Source organism: Anomaloglossus baeobatrachus, chromosome 5 (genome assembly GCF_048569485.1).
Source record: "Anomaloglossus baeobatrachus isolate aAnoBae1 chromosome 5, aAnoBae1.hap1, whole genome shotgun sequence".
Classification (NCBI taxonomy): Eukaryota; Metazoa; Chordata; class Amphibia; order Anura; family Aromobatidae; genus Anomaloglossus; species Anomaloglossus baeobatrachus.
Window position 1 is genome coordinate 495,586,842 of NC_134357.1, and position 17,623 is coordinate 495,604,464.

A 17,623-nucleotide genomic window follows, 5' to 3' on the forward strand; every position below is an offset into this window, starting at 1 on the left:
TTTTTCCAGCAGGACAATGTGCCATGCCACAAAGCTAGATCAATCAATTAGTGGATGAAAAACTACCACATCAAAACCCTGTCATGGCCAGTGCAATCTGCAATCTCCAGACCTGAACCCCATTGAAAAACTCTGGAATGTAATCAAGAGGAAGATGCCATCAAACAAAGAAGCCATCAAAAAAAGAAGAACTGCTTACATTTTTGCACCAGGAGTGGCATAAGTTCACCCAAAAGCAATGTGAAAGACTGGTGAAAGCATGCCAAGACGCATGAAAGCTGTGATTAAAAATCATGGTTATTTCACAAAATATTGATTTCGGAACTCTTCCAAAAGTAAAAATCTAGTTTACTTACCAGTAATTGTTTTTTCCAGAGCCCCGACAGCAGCACCAGAGAGATAGGTCCGCCCCTCATTCTGGACAGGAAACCCAATAAAATAAAAGGGTGGTACCTCTCCCATACATCAGTTAGGTTACAGAGCACAGAGAGAAGTACTAGAAATGACAAGGTTAATTCAACCCCCACAGTCACATCCACAATTGTGAAAGGCAAAAACCGAAAGTGAAAAGGCAAAAAGGGGTAAGTAGTGGTGCTGTTGTGGCTCTGGATAAAACAATTACCTGTAAGTAATCTAGATATTTCCCATCACCAAGACAGCGCCACCAGAGAGATTAGAAAGAAAAAACACCTTTAGGGAGGGACCAGAGCCTGCAGAACTCTGCCACTGAACATAGGAGATGTGGCAGAAGAGCCAGCCGGTAGTGCGTAAACCAAAGGCGGTCAGAGAGACCAAGTCCCACGCAAGTGAGCCAAGACATATCTGCAAGGGCAGCCCAGGAGGGCGACAGAACCGGCAGAGCATCCCATAATACCCCGAGACACCAATGTACCATGGGCCACCAAGCCTCCCCAAGAATCAACTAGTAACAGACCTTTTGGATGCCGAAAGCCCAACCGTGGAAACAACAAGGCCACACGTGATCCCCCGGAATCTGGAACCAGAGACACTAAAAAGAGCCCTCCTAAAACCCCAGGAAAGAACGAGTCCTCCACAGGGACTGGAGGAAAGGGACAGAAGGAAGGAAGACAATTCCTCCAACAGGGAAGCCCCATGCTACCCGCGGCAGAGGGACAATGGCTATACAAGGCAGGCCCTATCAACCCAAATCTGAGAACCTAGCGGGGAGAGAGAGCCCAAATGACACTTACACTCCAGCCCCAGGACAGTGCAAGCAGTAGCCACCTTGAGGGGTAGGGAACCGGAGGAGAGGGCAGAAGGAGCATTAAGAGCAGTCAATGCACAAACCAACCCCAAGAGGGAAAAATGAGGAAGGGGAAGCTGGTGACAGCAGGAAGGACACTGCGAGCCCTTCCATCCCTGACAACCTGCCACTGTACAGTGCCTCCCATGCTGACTTGCCCTCTTGAACTGCCAACAACCCCCAAGCCGGCAGGATACAGACCCGGAGGCTAGCGTATACAACTGCAGGGACATGTGCCCGAGCAGGACACAGACCTGGCATGCGACCAGCGTATACTACTATAGGGGTGCTCACGCCCACAGGACAGAGACCCAGCATAAAGTACCGGCGTATGCAACTGCCGGGACCTCCACCCCGGCAGGACACAGACCCGGAGGCCAGAGTATACAACTGCCGAGGCATAGCCCGAGCAGGACAAAGACCTGGCTTGCGACCGTCGTATACAACCGCCAGGGCTATACACCCCAGCAGACCACAGACTCAGCCTCAAAAAACAAAAATAATGGCATAAGGAAAAAAGAAAGCTGAGGCCCCTGATTTGAACACCAAGGACCCCAACCGAAAGCTGTCCTTCACTGTGGCAGCGCCACAACACTTGTGGGTCTCCCATCCTGTGACAGGAAACCGAACTGATGCATGGGAGAGGTGCCGCCCTTTTATTTTAGTGGGGTTCCTATCCAGAATAAGGGGCGGACCTCTCTCTCTGGTGGCACTGTCTTGGCGACGGGAAAACATTATTAGTATTCTTGTTTCTAAATGATTATGAACTTGTTTTCTTTGTATTATTTGAGGACAGAAAATAATACTTTTTTTGTTATTTTGACCATTTCTCTTTTCAGAAAATAAATACAAAATTTATTTCTTGGAAATTCGGAGACGTTGTCAGTAGGTTATAAAATAAAAAAACAAATATAAAGTTGAGAGTGTGTGTGTGTCTCTCTGTCTGTCTGTCTGTCTGTATGTATGTGGGTATGTTCGCTAAAGGAATCCGCACCGTCGCATTTACAATCACAAAATTTTGCACAGACACCCCATGTGACTCAGGGAACGCCATAGACTATGTTTGGAAAATTTAACACCGCGCTTTACAGTTACTCTCCAAAAAACCCTGCCTCCATTAAAGTCAATGGAGCTGCGAGCTATAGGTTATTAATAGCAGATGTGAGTGGTTGCTATAGGGAACAAAATACATTTTTAGTATAACAAGCTATGTGTGAGATAATAAGATGTCGATGGGGAGACGGATAAAGAGAGACAGAAAGAGACAGACAGACATAGGCACAGACAGAGTAAAAGGCAGACAGGGAAAGAGACAGACAGACAGACAGGGATAGAGAGACATAGGCACAAAGTAAGAAAGAGACAGGGAAATAGACAGGGAAAGAGACAGGGAAAGAGACAGGGAAAGAGACAGGGAAAGAGACAGGGAAAGAGACAGGGAAAGAGACAGGGAAAGAGACAGAGACAGGGAAAGAGACAGAGACAGGGAAAGAGACAGAGACAGGGAAAGAGACAGAGACAGGGAAAGAGACAGAGACAGGGAAAGAGACAGAGACAGGGAAAGAGACAGAGACAGGGAAAGAGACAGAGACAGGGAAAGAGACAGAGACAGGGAAAGAGACAGAGACAGGGAAAGAGACACAGACAGGGAAAGAGACACAGACAGGGAAAGAGACACAGACAGGGAAAGAGACACAGACAGGGAAAGAGACAGACAGGGAAAGAGACAGACAGGGAAAGAGACAGACAGGGAAAGAGACAGACAGGGAAAGAGACAGACAGGGAAAGAGACAGACAGGGAAAGAGACAGGGAAAGAGACAGACAGGGAAAGAGACAGGGAAAGAGACAGGGAAAGAGACAGGGAAAGAGACAGACAGGGAAAGAGACAGGGAAAGAGACAGGGAAAGAGACAGGGAAAGAGACAGGGAAAGAGACAGGGAAAGAGACAGGGAAAGAGACAGGGAAAGAGACAGGGAAAGAGACAGGGAAAGAGACAGACAGGGAAAGAGACAGGGAAAGAGACAGGGAAAGAGACAGGGAAAGAGACAGACAGGGAAAGAGACAGACAGGGAAAGAGACAGAGACAGACAAGGAAAGAAACAGAGACAGGGAAAGAAACAGAGACAGGGAAAGAGACACAGACAGGGAAAGAGACAGGGAAAGAGACAGACAGGGAAAGAGACAGGGAAAGAGACAGGGAAAGAGACAGGGAAAGAGACAGGGAAAGAGACAGGGAAAGAGACAGGGAAAGAGACAGGGAAAGAGACAGGGAAAGAGACAGGGAAAGAGACAGACAGGGAAAGAGACAGAGACAGACAAGGAAAGAAACAGAGACAGGGAAAGAGACAGAGACAGGGAAAGAGACAGAGACAGGGAAAGAGACAGAGACAGGGAAAGAGACAGACAGGGAAAGAGACAGACAGGGAAAGAGACAGACAGGGAAAGAGACAGACAGGGAAAGAGACAGACAGGGAAAGAGACAGACAGGGAAAGAGACAGACAGGGAAAGAGACAGACAGGGAAAGAGACAGACAGGGAAAGAGACAGACAGGGAAAGAGACAGGGAAAGAGACAGACAGGGAAAGAGACAGGGAAAGAGACAGACAGGGAAAGAGACAGGGAAAGAGACAGACAGGGAAAGAGACAGACAGGGAAAGAGACAGACAGGGAAAGAGACAGACAGGGAAAGAGACAGACAGGGAAAGAGACAGACAGGGAAAGAGACAGACAGGGAAAGAGACAGACAGGGAAAGAGACAGACAGGGAAAGAGACAGACAGGGAAAGAGACAGACAGGGAAAGAGACAGACAGGGAAAGAGACAGACAGGGAAAGAGACAGACAGGGAAAGAGACAGACAGGGAAAGAGACAGACAGGGAAAAAGAGAGACAGGGAAAGAGACAGACAGGGAAAGAGACAGACAGGGAAAGAGACTTAAAGAGACACACAGACAAACACACAGAGACAGACACACAGACTGGGACACACGGGGTGGGGACAAACTGGGACGGGGACACACAGGGACGGGGACACACAGGGACACACGGGGAGAGAGATGGAGATGGGGAGAGAGACGGAGACGGGGACACACGGAGACGGGGACACATGGAAACGGGGAGAGAGACGGAACGCCCGGATACTACAGCTAGTACGGTGTGTGTATATATATATATATATATATATATATATATATACATACACACATACATACAGTCATATGAAACAGTTTGGGCATCCCTATTAATGTTAACCTTTTTTCATTATAACAATTTGGGCTTCTGCAACAGCTATTTCAGTTTCATATATCTAATAACTGTTGGACTGAGTAATATTTCTGGATTGAAATGAGCTTTATTGTACTTACAGAAAATGTGCAATCCGCATTTAAACAAAATTTGACCAGTGTAAAAGTATGGGCACCTCAACATAAAAGTGACATTAATATTTTGTAGATCCTCCTTTTGCAAAAATAACAGCCTCTAGTCGCTTCCTGTAGCTTTTAATGAGGTCCTGGATGAAGGTATATTTGACCATTCCTGTTTACAAAATAATTCCAGTTCAGTTAAGTTTGATGGTCGCCGAGCATGGACAGCACGCTTCAAATCATCCCACAGATTTTCAATGATATTCAGGTCTGGGGACTGGGATGGCCATTCCAGAACATTGTAATTGTTCCTCTGCATGAATGCCTGAGTAGATTTGGAGCGGTGTTTTAGATCATTGTCTTGGTGAAATATCCATCCCCTGCGTAACTTCAACTTCATCACTGATTCTTGCACATTATTGTCAAGAATCTCCTGATACTGAGTTGAATCCATGCGACCCTCAACTTTAAACAAAATTCCTGGTGCCAGCATTGGCCACACAGCCCCAAAGCATGATGGAACCTCCACCAAATTTTACTGTGGGTAGCAAGTGCTTTTCTTGGAATGCCGTGTTTTTTTGCCTCCATACATAACGCCTTTTTGTATGACCAAACAACTCAATCTTTGTTTCATCAGTCCACAGGACCTTCTTCCAAAATTTAACTGGCTTGTCCAAGTGTGCTTTTGCATACCTTAGGCGACTCGGTTTGTGGCGTGCTTGCAGAAACTGCTTCTTTCCCATCACTCTTCCATACAGCTTCTCCTTGTGCAACGTGCGCTGTATTGTTGACCGATGCACATTGACACCATCTGCAGCAAGATGATGCTGCAGGTCTTTGGAGGTGGTCTGTGGATTGTCCTTGACTGTTCTCACCATTCTTCTTCTCTACCTTTCTGATATTTTTCTTGGCCTGCCACTTCTGGGCTTAACAAGAACTGTACCGGTGTTCTTCCATTTCCTTACTATGTTCCTCACAGTGGAAACTGACAGTTTAAATCTGTGAGACAACTTTTTGTATCCTTCCCCTGAACAACTATGTTGAATAATCTTTGTTTTCAGATCATTTGAGAGTTGTTTTGAGGAGCCCATGATGCCACTCTTCATAGGAGATTCAAATAGGAGAACAACTTGCAAATGGCCACCTTAAATACCTTTTCTCATGATTGGATTCACCTGCCTATGAAGTTCACAGCTCAATGAGGTTACAAAACCAATTTAGTGCTTTAGTAAGTCAGTAGAAAGTCAGTAAAAAAGTGTTCAAATCAAGAAATTGATAAGGGTGCCCATACTTTTGCACCGATCTGGCCCTAAAAATTTACAGAACCTGTTTTCAAACATACATGTACATCCTTATAAATTTTCAGCAAAATCGGAGGTCGAGTGGGGACGATTTTTAAAACTGGTCCACTTGATGTGGAATGAACCATAAGTAATAATTTATAGGGGTTGTCCAGTAAAAAGAAGTTAAGACCCCTCATAATACAAGCTCTGGGTTTGGTGTTCACCATGGGTACGCCATACTATGCCCGGCATCCTCTACATCAGGGGTGGGGAACCTTTTTTCTGTCGGGGGCCATTTGGAAATTTCTACCAACCTTCGGGTGCCGCACAAAACGTTTAAATGACCCTGCTATATTGGGTGAAGCAATTAATTAACTGGGGGCATGGGGCTGGGGGCACAGACACCACACGCGGGGCTGGGGGCACAGACACCACACGCGGGGCTGGGGGCACAGACACCACACGCGGGGCTGGGGGCACAGACACCACACGCGGGGCTGGGGGCACAGACACCACACGCGGGGCTGGGGGCACAGACACCACTGGAGGGGCTGGGGGCACAGACACCACTGGAGGGGCTGGGGGCACAGACACCACTGGAGGGGCTGGGGGCACAGACATCACTGTGGGGAGGCACAGACATCACTGGGGGGAGGCACAGACATCACTGGGGGGAGGCACAGACATCACTGGGGAGGAGGCACAGACATCACTGGGGGGGAGGCACAGACATCACTGGGGGGGAGGCACAGACATCACTGGGGGGGGCTGCACACAGGACTGGGGGGGCTGCACACAGGACGGGGGGGCTGCACACAGGACTGGGGGGGCGGCACGCAGGACTGGGGGGGGCTGCACACAGGACTGGGGGTCTGCACGCAGGACTGGGGGGGCTGCACACAGGACTGGGGGGTGCACACAGGACTGGGGGGGTGCACACAGGACTGGGGGGGTGCACACAGGACTGGGGGGGTGCACACAGGACTGGGGGGGTGCACACAGGACTGGAGGGGTGCACACAGGACTGGGGGGTGCACACAGGACTGGAGGGGTGCACACAGGACTGGGGGGTGCACACAGGACTAGGGGGGTGCACACAGGACTGGGGGGGTGCACACAGGACTGGGGGGTGCACACAGGACTGGGTGATGGGCTGCACATAGGATTGTGTGGGGGTGCACACAGGACATTGGGAGGCTGCACACAGGACTGGGGGAGGGGTGCACACAGGATTGGGGGGGTGCAAACAGGACTACTGGGTGATGGACTGCACACAGGACAATGGGGGGCTGCACACAGGACTGGGGGAGGGGTGCACACAGGACATTGGGGGGCACACTGCGCTGAGAGTTTCATGCAACTCTGGGGGAGAAGGTTTACAGCACTGGTGTGGGGAGGCACAAAGCATTGGGCAGGGCACATAGCAGCAGAGGGTCGGCGCTGGACTCACAGCAGCATTGCATTCACATCACCGGAGTGCAGGAGCCGGACACACTGCATCAGAAGGAGCAGGCGGGCACTGATCTCCGGAGGGCAGGGGGCGGACACACAAGGCTGGAAGCTGTGAGGCTGCTGTGGACCCGCCCACAATTGGCACTGGCCGAGAACACATTGCAGCACAAACAGCAATGTGTGGATTTAAAGGGCCGGCGGCAGCAAGACCGCGGTGACAGCACCAGCACTGCCTCCCCCGGGAATCTGCCCGGGGGTAACATAAAAGGTCATGGCGGGCCGCATGCGGCCCGCGGGCCGGAGGTTCCCCACCCCTGCTCTACATCGTGAGGGGAACCTAATATATTTGCAACACTCAATTTATCTGCTTTCCCAAAAACACCCCTTTTCAATCAAGTTCTGCAGCAGCTGGGGTATTATGCTGTATAGCATGCCCATTATTAAGCAGAACATCCTAAGCACACCCCAGTTGCTACAGAAAAAAACAAAAAAAAAACCACAAAAGACTACTGTAAATGACCCAGACAGGGTTAAACAGAGGCAATAATGTACAATTGTTAGAAAAATGATTCTTCAAAGCAGTATAATGGGGGAAGGGGGTGGTAGACTATGGAGTGAGGTATAGGAAAGGAAGGGGGGTGTCCCGCTGATTTCTGGCTGGTGCTCAAACACCTGGCAACCTGATTCTTTAAAAAAAAGAAAAAAAAAAGCATAAATTCATCCCCCCCCAATCCTTTGGAAAATACTCTGTGGTCCCTGTCCGCTGAACTACACCATATACTACAATGTGCAGCCGCAATATTACTGTTTGCAGTGTGATGATTTCTGCAGCTGCATAAGGGTTTTTATGCCCCAGATTATTAACCCCTTCACCCCAGAGTCCGTTTTCACCATCCTAACCCAGCCATTTTTTTCATTAGGAATTTAGAAGGGTGCGAAGTTTATCAGCAATTTCTCATTTTTCCAACAAAATTTACAAAACCATTATTTTTAGGGACCAAATCACATTTAATGTGACTTTGAGAGGTCTAGGTGACAGAAAATACCCAAATGTGACACCATTCTGAAAACTGAACCCCTCAAACTGCTCAAAACCACATCCAAGAAGTTTACTAACCCTTCAGGTGCTTCACAGGAACCAAAGCAATGTGGAAGGAGAAAAATGAAAATTTTACTTTTTCCCCACAAAAATGTTGTTTTAGCCTCAAATTTTGCACTTTCACGAGGGAAGAGACAAGAGAAAATGCACTACACAATCTGTTGTGCAATTTCTCCTGCGTACAGGAATACCCATATGTGGTGGAAAACTACTGTTTGGGTGCACGGCAGGGCTCAGAAGGTAAGGAGCACCTTTTGAATTTTAGACCGCAAAATTGTCCACAATTGTTAGCAGACACCATTTCCCATTTGGAGACCCCCTGATGTGCCTAAATAATGTAGACTCCCCCATATGTGACGTCTTGGACGTTTTGGAAACTAAACCCCTCAAGAAATGTACCTAGAAGTGTAGACAGCACCTTGAACCCTTCAGGTGCTTCATAGAATTTTATCATGTTGAGCCGTGAAAGTGAAAAATACACTTTTACCCCCCCCACCAAAAAAAAAAAAAAAAGTTGCCTTAACCCCACATTTCTCATTTACACAAGGGTAACAGGAAAAAATAGAACATGTAATTTACTGTGCAGTTTCTCCTGAGCAGAGATACCCCATATGTGGTAGTTGGGTGCACGGCAGGGCTCACAAAGGAAGGAGCGCTATTTTGGATGGAAAAGTTTGCAGACACCATGTCACATTTGAAGATCCCCTGACATGCCAAAGGAGCAGAAACCCCCCATAAGTGAACCCATTCTGGAAACTACACTTCTCAAGGAATTAATCTTGGGGTGGAGTAAGTTATTGTTCAGGTAATTCATGGAATTGAATAACAGTGGGCTGTGAAAATAAAAAATTACCAAACTGCACCCAGGCTGTGAGGGAAAAGGCAATGTCAAGATGTCTCGTTCTTTAGCTGGACCCATAAAATGCTCATCTTCATATCAGGACTATCCAGGCATTATGACAGATTTTCAAAGCAAGCACACCTGCCACATCAAGTCTACAAGTTCTATGTAAAAATATAAGCGGTTTGTATTGTGAAATCTGGAGACGGAACCACTAAGTGCAAATTCAATTATAGAAATGTGTGCCAATTTTAAAATATCTCCTTAATGTGGTCAACACTCCATTTTTTGTGCTACAGAGCCCCATGGAGATGACTTACCACATGATCCAGATTTCTTGTCCACCAGCTTCACGTGTCTCGTCTGATTACGAACCTTCGTGTCTGTGTTTTCTACAAGGTTCGTCAGGTCGTCGATAATGTCTAGAAATTAAAACAAAAAGTAGGAAAATGTTTATAGAACGTAACGGTTCTTAGTTTACCCTATGCGGGAGCCATAGTAAGGTTATATACTGACTCTACTATTACACCTGTATGGAAAGAAAGGGCTTCACTCACCATGGCTGGCCTCATACCCTAGTTGTAGGATTTCCTCCTCTAGAAGAATACATAACGAGTTGGCGAATTGGCCTTATGGTCAGGGAGAGGAGGCAACGAAAAGAAGGATCTTCGCCTCCTGATTGACAAGGCTTGGCATCGCTATCTGTAGCCATTTTGATCTTTCTTATGGCCTCCGCCTTGTGTTCTTTATATGCCACTATGGTTTTTTTTTCCCCTTCAAACATTCATAACGTGTTTAACTAATGGGGTCCATCAGCGCCGACCCCCAGAAATCACTAGATTTCGAGAGTGATATAGCTGCCAGTCTCTACTTTGCACTTCTTATGTAACCAACACATGTTTCGGTAGCTCTTCCTCAGGTTTCATTAATTTTCACTTTCCTTCTTCGTATATACTGATAGGTGAAGTGCTGTATAGAGCTATGGTACATGTTGATGCTATGTAGATAATAGTAATAATCTTAATTTCTATTGTGCCAACATATTCTGCAGCATTTTACAATACAGGAGGATCATATACAAGTACAACAGTTATAGAAAATACAATATTTAGAGGGAAAAAAGACAACCCTGCTCGTGAGAGCTTACAATCTACAAAGAGATGGAGGGGGCAAGGTACAAGTGCTTATTTACAATGATAATCCAACCGTCTCAAGGAAATGGGGGATAGATAATGGCTTCCTGGACCAGTTGGCCAGAACCTTGAGATGCATTTGGGTGCCATGGAGATTGACGTGGGGTTATGTTCTGAGAAGACCTGGAGGGACTATGTGAATTTAGTTCGGCTAGGTAGTGTGAATAGGCCGCCCTAAAAAGATGCGTTTTTAGGGTGCGTCTGAAGCTGAGTAAGCTATGATTCGTCCTAACTTCTTGGGGTAGAGCGTTCCAGAGGGTTGGTGCAGCTCAGAAGAAGTCTTGGATACGGGAGTGGGAGGTTCGAATTAGTGTGGATGTTAGTCGAAAGTTATTTGCAGAGCGTAGAGAACGTGTGGGGTAATAGAGACGAGGGCTGAGATGTAGGGGGGGGCCGCACTGTGAAGAGCTTTGTGGGTGAGAACAAGCAGTTTGAATTGGATCCTGTGATAGATGGGTAGCCAGTGCAATGACTGGCACAGAGCAGAAGCATCCGAGTAGCGGTTAGCCAGATAGGTGACCCTGGCTGCAGTATTAAAGATGGACTGTAGAGGAGAGAGTCTAAAGATAATATATAATAAATCCTAAGCAACAATAATTTTTCCAGTTAATGTAGGTGTAATATAGACGAGCTTGCTGATGTGCATCGAGATCCATCCATGAGAATTTGGTCGGACCAACCAAGAAATGCCCAAGTGTTCACTTAAGAATATCTCTAAAAAAGACTCAGAAAACTTGAAATTCTCATCACTATGAAGAGTGATCTCCAAATAATAAAACCTCATGGAAATTTCAGAGGCCAAATAAGGAGAGGTTAACATTGGGCTCTGAAATGTATTGCTTTCAATAATAAGAGGATTAGTTCAATGCAATCCAAATAAATCACACCAGAAATTCTGTATATTCAGAAAAGGAACCAGACTTGGGAAAGTGGAGGGGGCGGCCGTGTAGTGTTCTTAACCTTTGTGATGCCAGACGGACCCACAATGCGCTGCGCAACAATAGCACGTCCGAGTGGATTAAGTGGCCGCTGCAACGTTAAATTCCATAAAAATAAGATTTCTTTTGTCCCCCCCCGCCCCAAAAAAAAAATAGATGTTTAGATTTGTCGGAAACAAAAAGTATGAAGTCATATCCACCCTCCCCTCATTTCAGTTGGTATATTTGTAGCTAGATAAGTTTCCCAGGAGCAGATAGTATGAATGTTCTTTTATCCCCATCTCTGAGGGTATTTCTATCATCGCACGAGTATGATTATGACTACACGGCCCGCCCAGATTGCTCGTCTTGGTCTCTGCGTCAGGCTCTGAGTGTTTTAAAATTTACGTCTTTGGATGTGCAAAAGGCCCTTCAGGCTGAAAGCTTCTCATCACCTAGGTATTCCGCCGCTCACAATACTAACCATACCGGCAGCCAGCAGCACAAAAATTAACCCTAGAAGTAAACGCAAAGGCTGGATCTGATTTGCAGTAATTAACCATTTTTGAATCCCTTTCTTTTATGTCAGGATGTGTTGAATAAATAAACGTATTCGGTGAGTAAGACCAAAATATATTTTCAGTATATTGTTACAAGGCCGGACATTTCGAGATCTGTACATTAGGTCGTCACTTCGGAAATCATGAAAGGTGCTGGTTCTCCCAAAAGTTTGTAAATTTTAAGAAGTCGTCTCAATTTCATATTTTATTCCCAAGGAGCATATCTTTATACCAAGTGGTTCACTGCAATTTCTTAGCGCTACTTTAAAAGGTCCAGTAATACAGAACCCTACTGTGTACTGCCGAGGAACAAAAACATATTGGCTCTTAGTTGGAAGCGGGGAGCAAGATGGGCTCTCTCTAAGCTACGGGAATGAGAGACCACCTAGTCCAGGTGACTGGCGAAAGCTTTGCTGAAGGCCCTTCTCTAAGAGAGGGCTTGTGTTTGACTGCATCTTTGTGCACTTTTATATAATGGCTTTCCCAAAAAATAGCCTTTTTAATTATTTTTTATTATGTGTTGACTGCATGTTTGCCACAAGGACTTTTTCAGAGTGCAGTGTCCTTATGGGATGTCACTCCTCATGTTTAGGTAGTTTCTTCACCCAAATTTCTATTCTAGAAGAGCTAAAATCTTGATTTCTGCTCCTGTTGGAACCTAGGGTGGCAGCTTACACAGAACTGAGGAGGAAGAGAGGTTTTGTGGACATGAGGCTGTTAATGGGATTTTTCGGGTGGTGGATGGTTTGAAGGAACTCTTCTTTTTTCTTAGAGAAGGCTTGCACTAGATCTCATCATTTTACATTTTTGTGTAGCACACAGCACAAAATGATAGGTGCCTCTTGCTCAGCTGGTATGCCTAGACTTTCATGGGTCGGAGAATTTTTTTTTATGGCCCTAAGTTATGGAGATCAGGGGTTTTGTTAAGGTTGAATGATTGGAGTCCCAAAGAGGATCATGCTGCCAATACAAATTACATCTACTGGTCAAGTGCCAGTTTGCAGCCGATAATGGGTTATGAGGTGTTACCTATTATCTATGTGGCTGGCATTGATCAAGATCAACACCAAAATGGGCAGCACCATAAAATTAAGGAGGACAGAACAGGGACTATGCTATTCCAGGAAGTTTGGGCAACTTTGTGACAATACAATGGTTTCGGAGCTACGTGAGATGTGAGACGTCGTTTTGTCTTGGAAGAAGTTGTCAGGTGCCTACATGGGGCAAGAACTATGAAGTTTTTACTTTTAGGTCCAGTTTTGCTTAAAAGTATTGCGCTTCTGTTTTACTATCTACTCCACCACCAAGCCACACAAATTCTGGTATGTTCTCTTTAAAGAAGTTGTCCAGTTACCAAAACTGATTTTTTTTTTTTCTGATAAATCTTGCTAATATGTGCCCCTCAACACATCTATTATGTTTTTTCAGCAAAATTACCTTTCATTGTGCACTAGCAGCACACGGTCATTGCTGGCTCCAGCTCTGATGGGGTTAATCTCTCCTCTGACTTCCTGTGTTCAGTTCCTACAAGTCCCAGAATTCTTTGTGGCTTTAGGGCGGTGTCTGGCTTATCTAACACACCCATTGTGTCTAATACACCCACTCTGCTCCCACCCAAACCCTCCTCCCTGCCTCTTCCCAGTGGATGTGCACTCAGAGAAATCACAGATACAGCAGCTCTGCACAGCCAGGGGAAGAAAGTGTGTGCGCGTGTATATACAGTGTGTGTGTGCGTATATACAGTGTATGTGTGTATATACAGTGTGTGTGCGTATATACAGTGTGTGTGTGTATATACAGTGTGTGAGTGAGTGTGTATGTGAGTGTGTATGTCATACTCACCTGTCTGCAGGGTCCCGGTGCCATGCCTGCTTCCAGCCCCTGTCTCGGTCCCGCCGCTCTGGCTGTGTGCAGTCTCCCCGGTGCATGCACGAAGCTTGCAGGACCTGGCCGTGGATCACCTGATGCAGTCACCTGACGCATCAGATGATCAATTCTCGCCGGCTTTTTCTTGCCCGGCCGGCTATCAGCTGATCCTGCCGTCAGGAGACTTCATCAGCTGATAGCCGGCAGCTCCTGCAGTGATGGGCCAGGATCAGACTCCGCTCCAGGAGCTGCCGGTCATCAGCACAGACGTGAGTATTTATTTATTTATTTTTTTTTTTGCACTGATGCATCTGCTGATTGTATAATCGACTTTTATACAATCAGCTGATGTATGATGTGATTCACATCCTTTATCCTGACACATCATCTGATCGCTTTGCCTTCCTTCCAGCAAACCGATCAGATGATATTGGATCCGGATTGGACGGCGCGGGACCCTGACCCAGGATTACTGCGGAGGGGGGTTTATTTCAATAAAGATGGAGTCACTAATTGTGTTGTGTTTTATTTCTAATAAAAATATTTTTCTGTGTGTTGTGTTTTTTTTTTTTTCTTATTACTAGAAATTCATGGTGGCCATGCCTAATATTGGCGTGACACCATGAATTTCGGGCTTAAGGCTAGCTGATAATATACAGCTAGTCCTAACTCCATTATTACCCGGCTAGCCACCCGGCATCAGGGCAGCTGGAAGAGTTGGATACAGCGCCAGAAGATGGCGCTTCTATGAAAGCGCCATTTTCTGGGGTGGCTGCGGACTGCAATTCGCAGTGGGGGTGCCCAGAAAGCATGGGCACCCTTCACTGTGGATTCCAATCCCCAGCTGCCTAGTTGTACCCGGCTGGACACCAAAATTAGGCGAAGCTCACGTCATTTTTTTTTTAAATTATTTCATGAAATTCATGAAATAATTAAAAAAAAAAAAGGGCTTCTCTATATTTTTGGTTCCCAGCCGAGTACAACTAGGCAGCTGGGGGTTGGGGGCAGCCCGTACCTGCCTGCTGTACCCGGCTAGCATACAAAAATATGGCGAAGCCCACGTCATTTTTTTTTTCTTTTTGGGTAAAAAACTGCATACAGTCCTGGATGGAGGATGCTGAGCCTTGTAGTTCTGCAGCTGCTGTCTGCTCTCCTGCATACAATGAACATTTTGAATAAGGAAATGACATCAGACCTTTTTTATTTTTTTCATCAACAATCTTTAATGGCATTGTGCACTGATTAAAAACGCAGTGAGCAAAAACGCAGCAAAAAAGGCACCAAATCGCGGCAAAAACGTGACATGCAGCATCCGGTCACCTGCACTACAAGTGCCAGAGTGGAGAAAGATAGTGACATGCAGCACACTATGTGTCAGAGCAGAGCATGTCACTGTCTCCACTCCGCTGACCTCACAGCCCGTACACGCTGCGATGGATGCAGGGGGACACAGAACAAGTAATCGGCCGACACTGGAGTCATCTGATTACTTGGGATGAATTGAGCAGTAAAATGCTCTGGTGCTCGATGGGCGAAGCCCATGCCGTTTTTTTAAAAAAAAAATTATTTAAAAATAAAAAAAAAAAAAATCACATTGTTTGTGGGCTCCCGCTGCATTTTCTGTTGCTAAGGGTAACCAAAGCAGCTACTGGCTGCTAGCCCCCGCTGCTTGGTGTTACTTTCACTGGCAATAGAAATGCAGGGAAGCATTTTTTTTTTTTTTTTTATAAAGGTTTTTCCCTGAAAACGTTTTTAAGAAAATGACGTGGGCTTCGCCATATTTTTGTATGCTAGCCAGGTACAGCAGGCAGCTACGGGCTGCCCCCAACCCCCAGCTGCCTAGTTGTACCCGGCTGGGAACCAAAAATATAGAGAAGCCCTTTTTTTTTTTTTTTTATTTCATGAATTTCATGAAATAATTAAAAAAAAAAATGACATGGGCTTCGCCGAATTTTTGAGTCCAGCCAGGTACAACTAGGCAGCTGGGGATTGGAATCCGCAGTGAAGGGTGCCCAAACTTACTGGGCCCCCCGCTGCGAATTGCAGTCCACAGCCGCCCCAGAAAATGGCGCTTTTATAGAAGCGCCATCTTCTGGCGCTGTATCCAACTCTTCCAGTGGCCCTGGTGGCAGGTGGCACGCTGGGTAATAAGGGGTTAATACCAGCTATGTTTTACCCGCTGGTATAAAGCCCGAGATTCTAAATGTCAGGCCAAGGTTGACCTGGCCATTAAGAATCTCCAATAAAGGGTTAAAAAAAAAAAGACCACACAGAGAAAAATACTTTATTAGAAATAAATACACAGACACAGTAGGGACCTCCATGTTTATTACTCCCTCTCACCCCTCCACGATGGAGAGATTTCTGTACTGACCATGCCAGGAGAGAGCGAGGGAAAAGAGAGCGAGCGAGGGGGGGGAGGAAAAGAAAGCGAGCGGGGGGGGGTGGGAGAGAGCGAGCGGGGGGGGGGAAGAGAGCGAGCGGGGGGGAAAAGAGAGCGAGCGGGGGGGAGAAGAGAGCGAGGGGGGAGGAAAAGAGAGCGAGGGGGGGAGGAAAAGAGAGCGAGGGGGGGGAAAGAGAGCGAGGGGGGGGAAAGAGAGCGAGGGGGGGAAAGAGAGCGAGGGGGGGGAAGAGAGCGAGGGGGGGAAAAGAGCGAGGGGGGAAAAGAGAGCGAGGGGGGGAAAAGAGAGCGAGGGGGGAGGAAGAGAGCGAGGGGGGAAAAGAGAGCGCGGGGGGAGGAAAAAAAGAGAGCGCGGGGGGAGGAAAAAAAGAGAGCGCGGGGGGAGGAAAAAAAGAGAGCGCGGGAGGAAAAAAAAGAGCGCGGGAGGAAAAAAAGAGCGCGGGAGGAAAAAAAGAGCGCGGGAGGAAAAAAAGAGAGCGCAGGGGGGAGGAAAAGAGAGCGCAGGGGGGAGGAAAAGAGAGCGCAGGGGGAGGAAAAGAGAGCGCAGGGGGAGGAAAAGAGAGCGCAGGGGGAGGAAAAGAGAGCGCAGGGGGAGGAAAAGAGCGCAGGGGGGAGGAAAAGAGCGCAGGGGGGAGGAAAAGAGCGCAGGGGGGAGGAAAAGAGCGCAGGGGGGAGGAAAAGAGCGCAGGGGGGAGGAAAAGAGCGCAGGGGGAGGAAAAGAGCGCAGGGGGGAGGAAAAGAGCGCAGGGGGGGGGAAAGAGAGCGAGGGGGGAGGAAAAGAGAGCGAGGGGGGAGGAAAAGAGAGCGAGGGGGGAGGAAAAGAGAGCGAGGGGGGAGGAAAAGAGAGCGAGGGGGGAGGAAAAGAGAGCGAGGGGGGAGGAAAAGAGAGCAAGGGGGGAGGAAAAGAGAGCGAGGGGGGAGGAAAAGAGAGCGAGGGGGGAGGAAAAGAGAGCGAGGGGGGAGGAAAAGAGAGCGCAGGGGGGAGGAAAAGAGAGCGCAGGGGGGAGGAAAAGAGAGCGCAGGGGGGAGGAAAAGAGAGCGCAGGGGGAGGAAAAGAGCGCAGGGGGAGGAAAAGAGAGCGCAGGGGGGAGGAAAAGAGAGCGCAGGGGGGAGGAAAAGAGAGCGCAGGGGGGAGGAAAAGAGCGCAGGGGGGAGGAAAAGAGAGCGAGGGGGGAGGAAAAGAGAGCGAGGGGTGAGGAAAAAAGAGCGAGGGGGGAGGAAAAGAGAGCGAGGGGGGAAGAGAGCGAGGGGAAAAGAGAGGGGAGGGGAGAGAGGGATAAGAGGGGAGAGAGGGATAAGAGGGGGGCAGAGAAGAGGGGGAAGAGGGGAGGGGGAGAAGAGTGGGGGGAGAGAAGAGAGTGGGGAAAGAACAGGGGGGGGGCA

General features: G+C 47.6%; 1 protein-coding gene across 1 annotated transcript in view; it reads right to left on the bottom strand.

The window, feature by feature from the left end:
- The window catches only part of STX8 (syntaxin 8), a 273,887-nt gene that overhangs the window by 74,499 nt on the left and 181,765 nt on the right, over positions 1-17,623 (bottom strand). Inside the window, exon 7 of the mRNA XM_075347946.1 lies at positions 9,624-9,725. Coding sequence (XP_075204061.1) covers positions 9,624-9,725 — 102 coding nt within the window. The remainder of the gene's footprint in view (positions 1-9,623; positions 9,726-17,623) is intronic.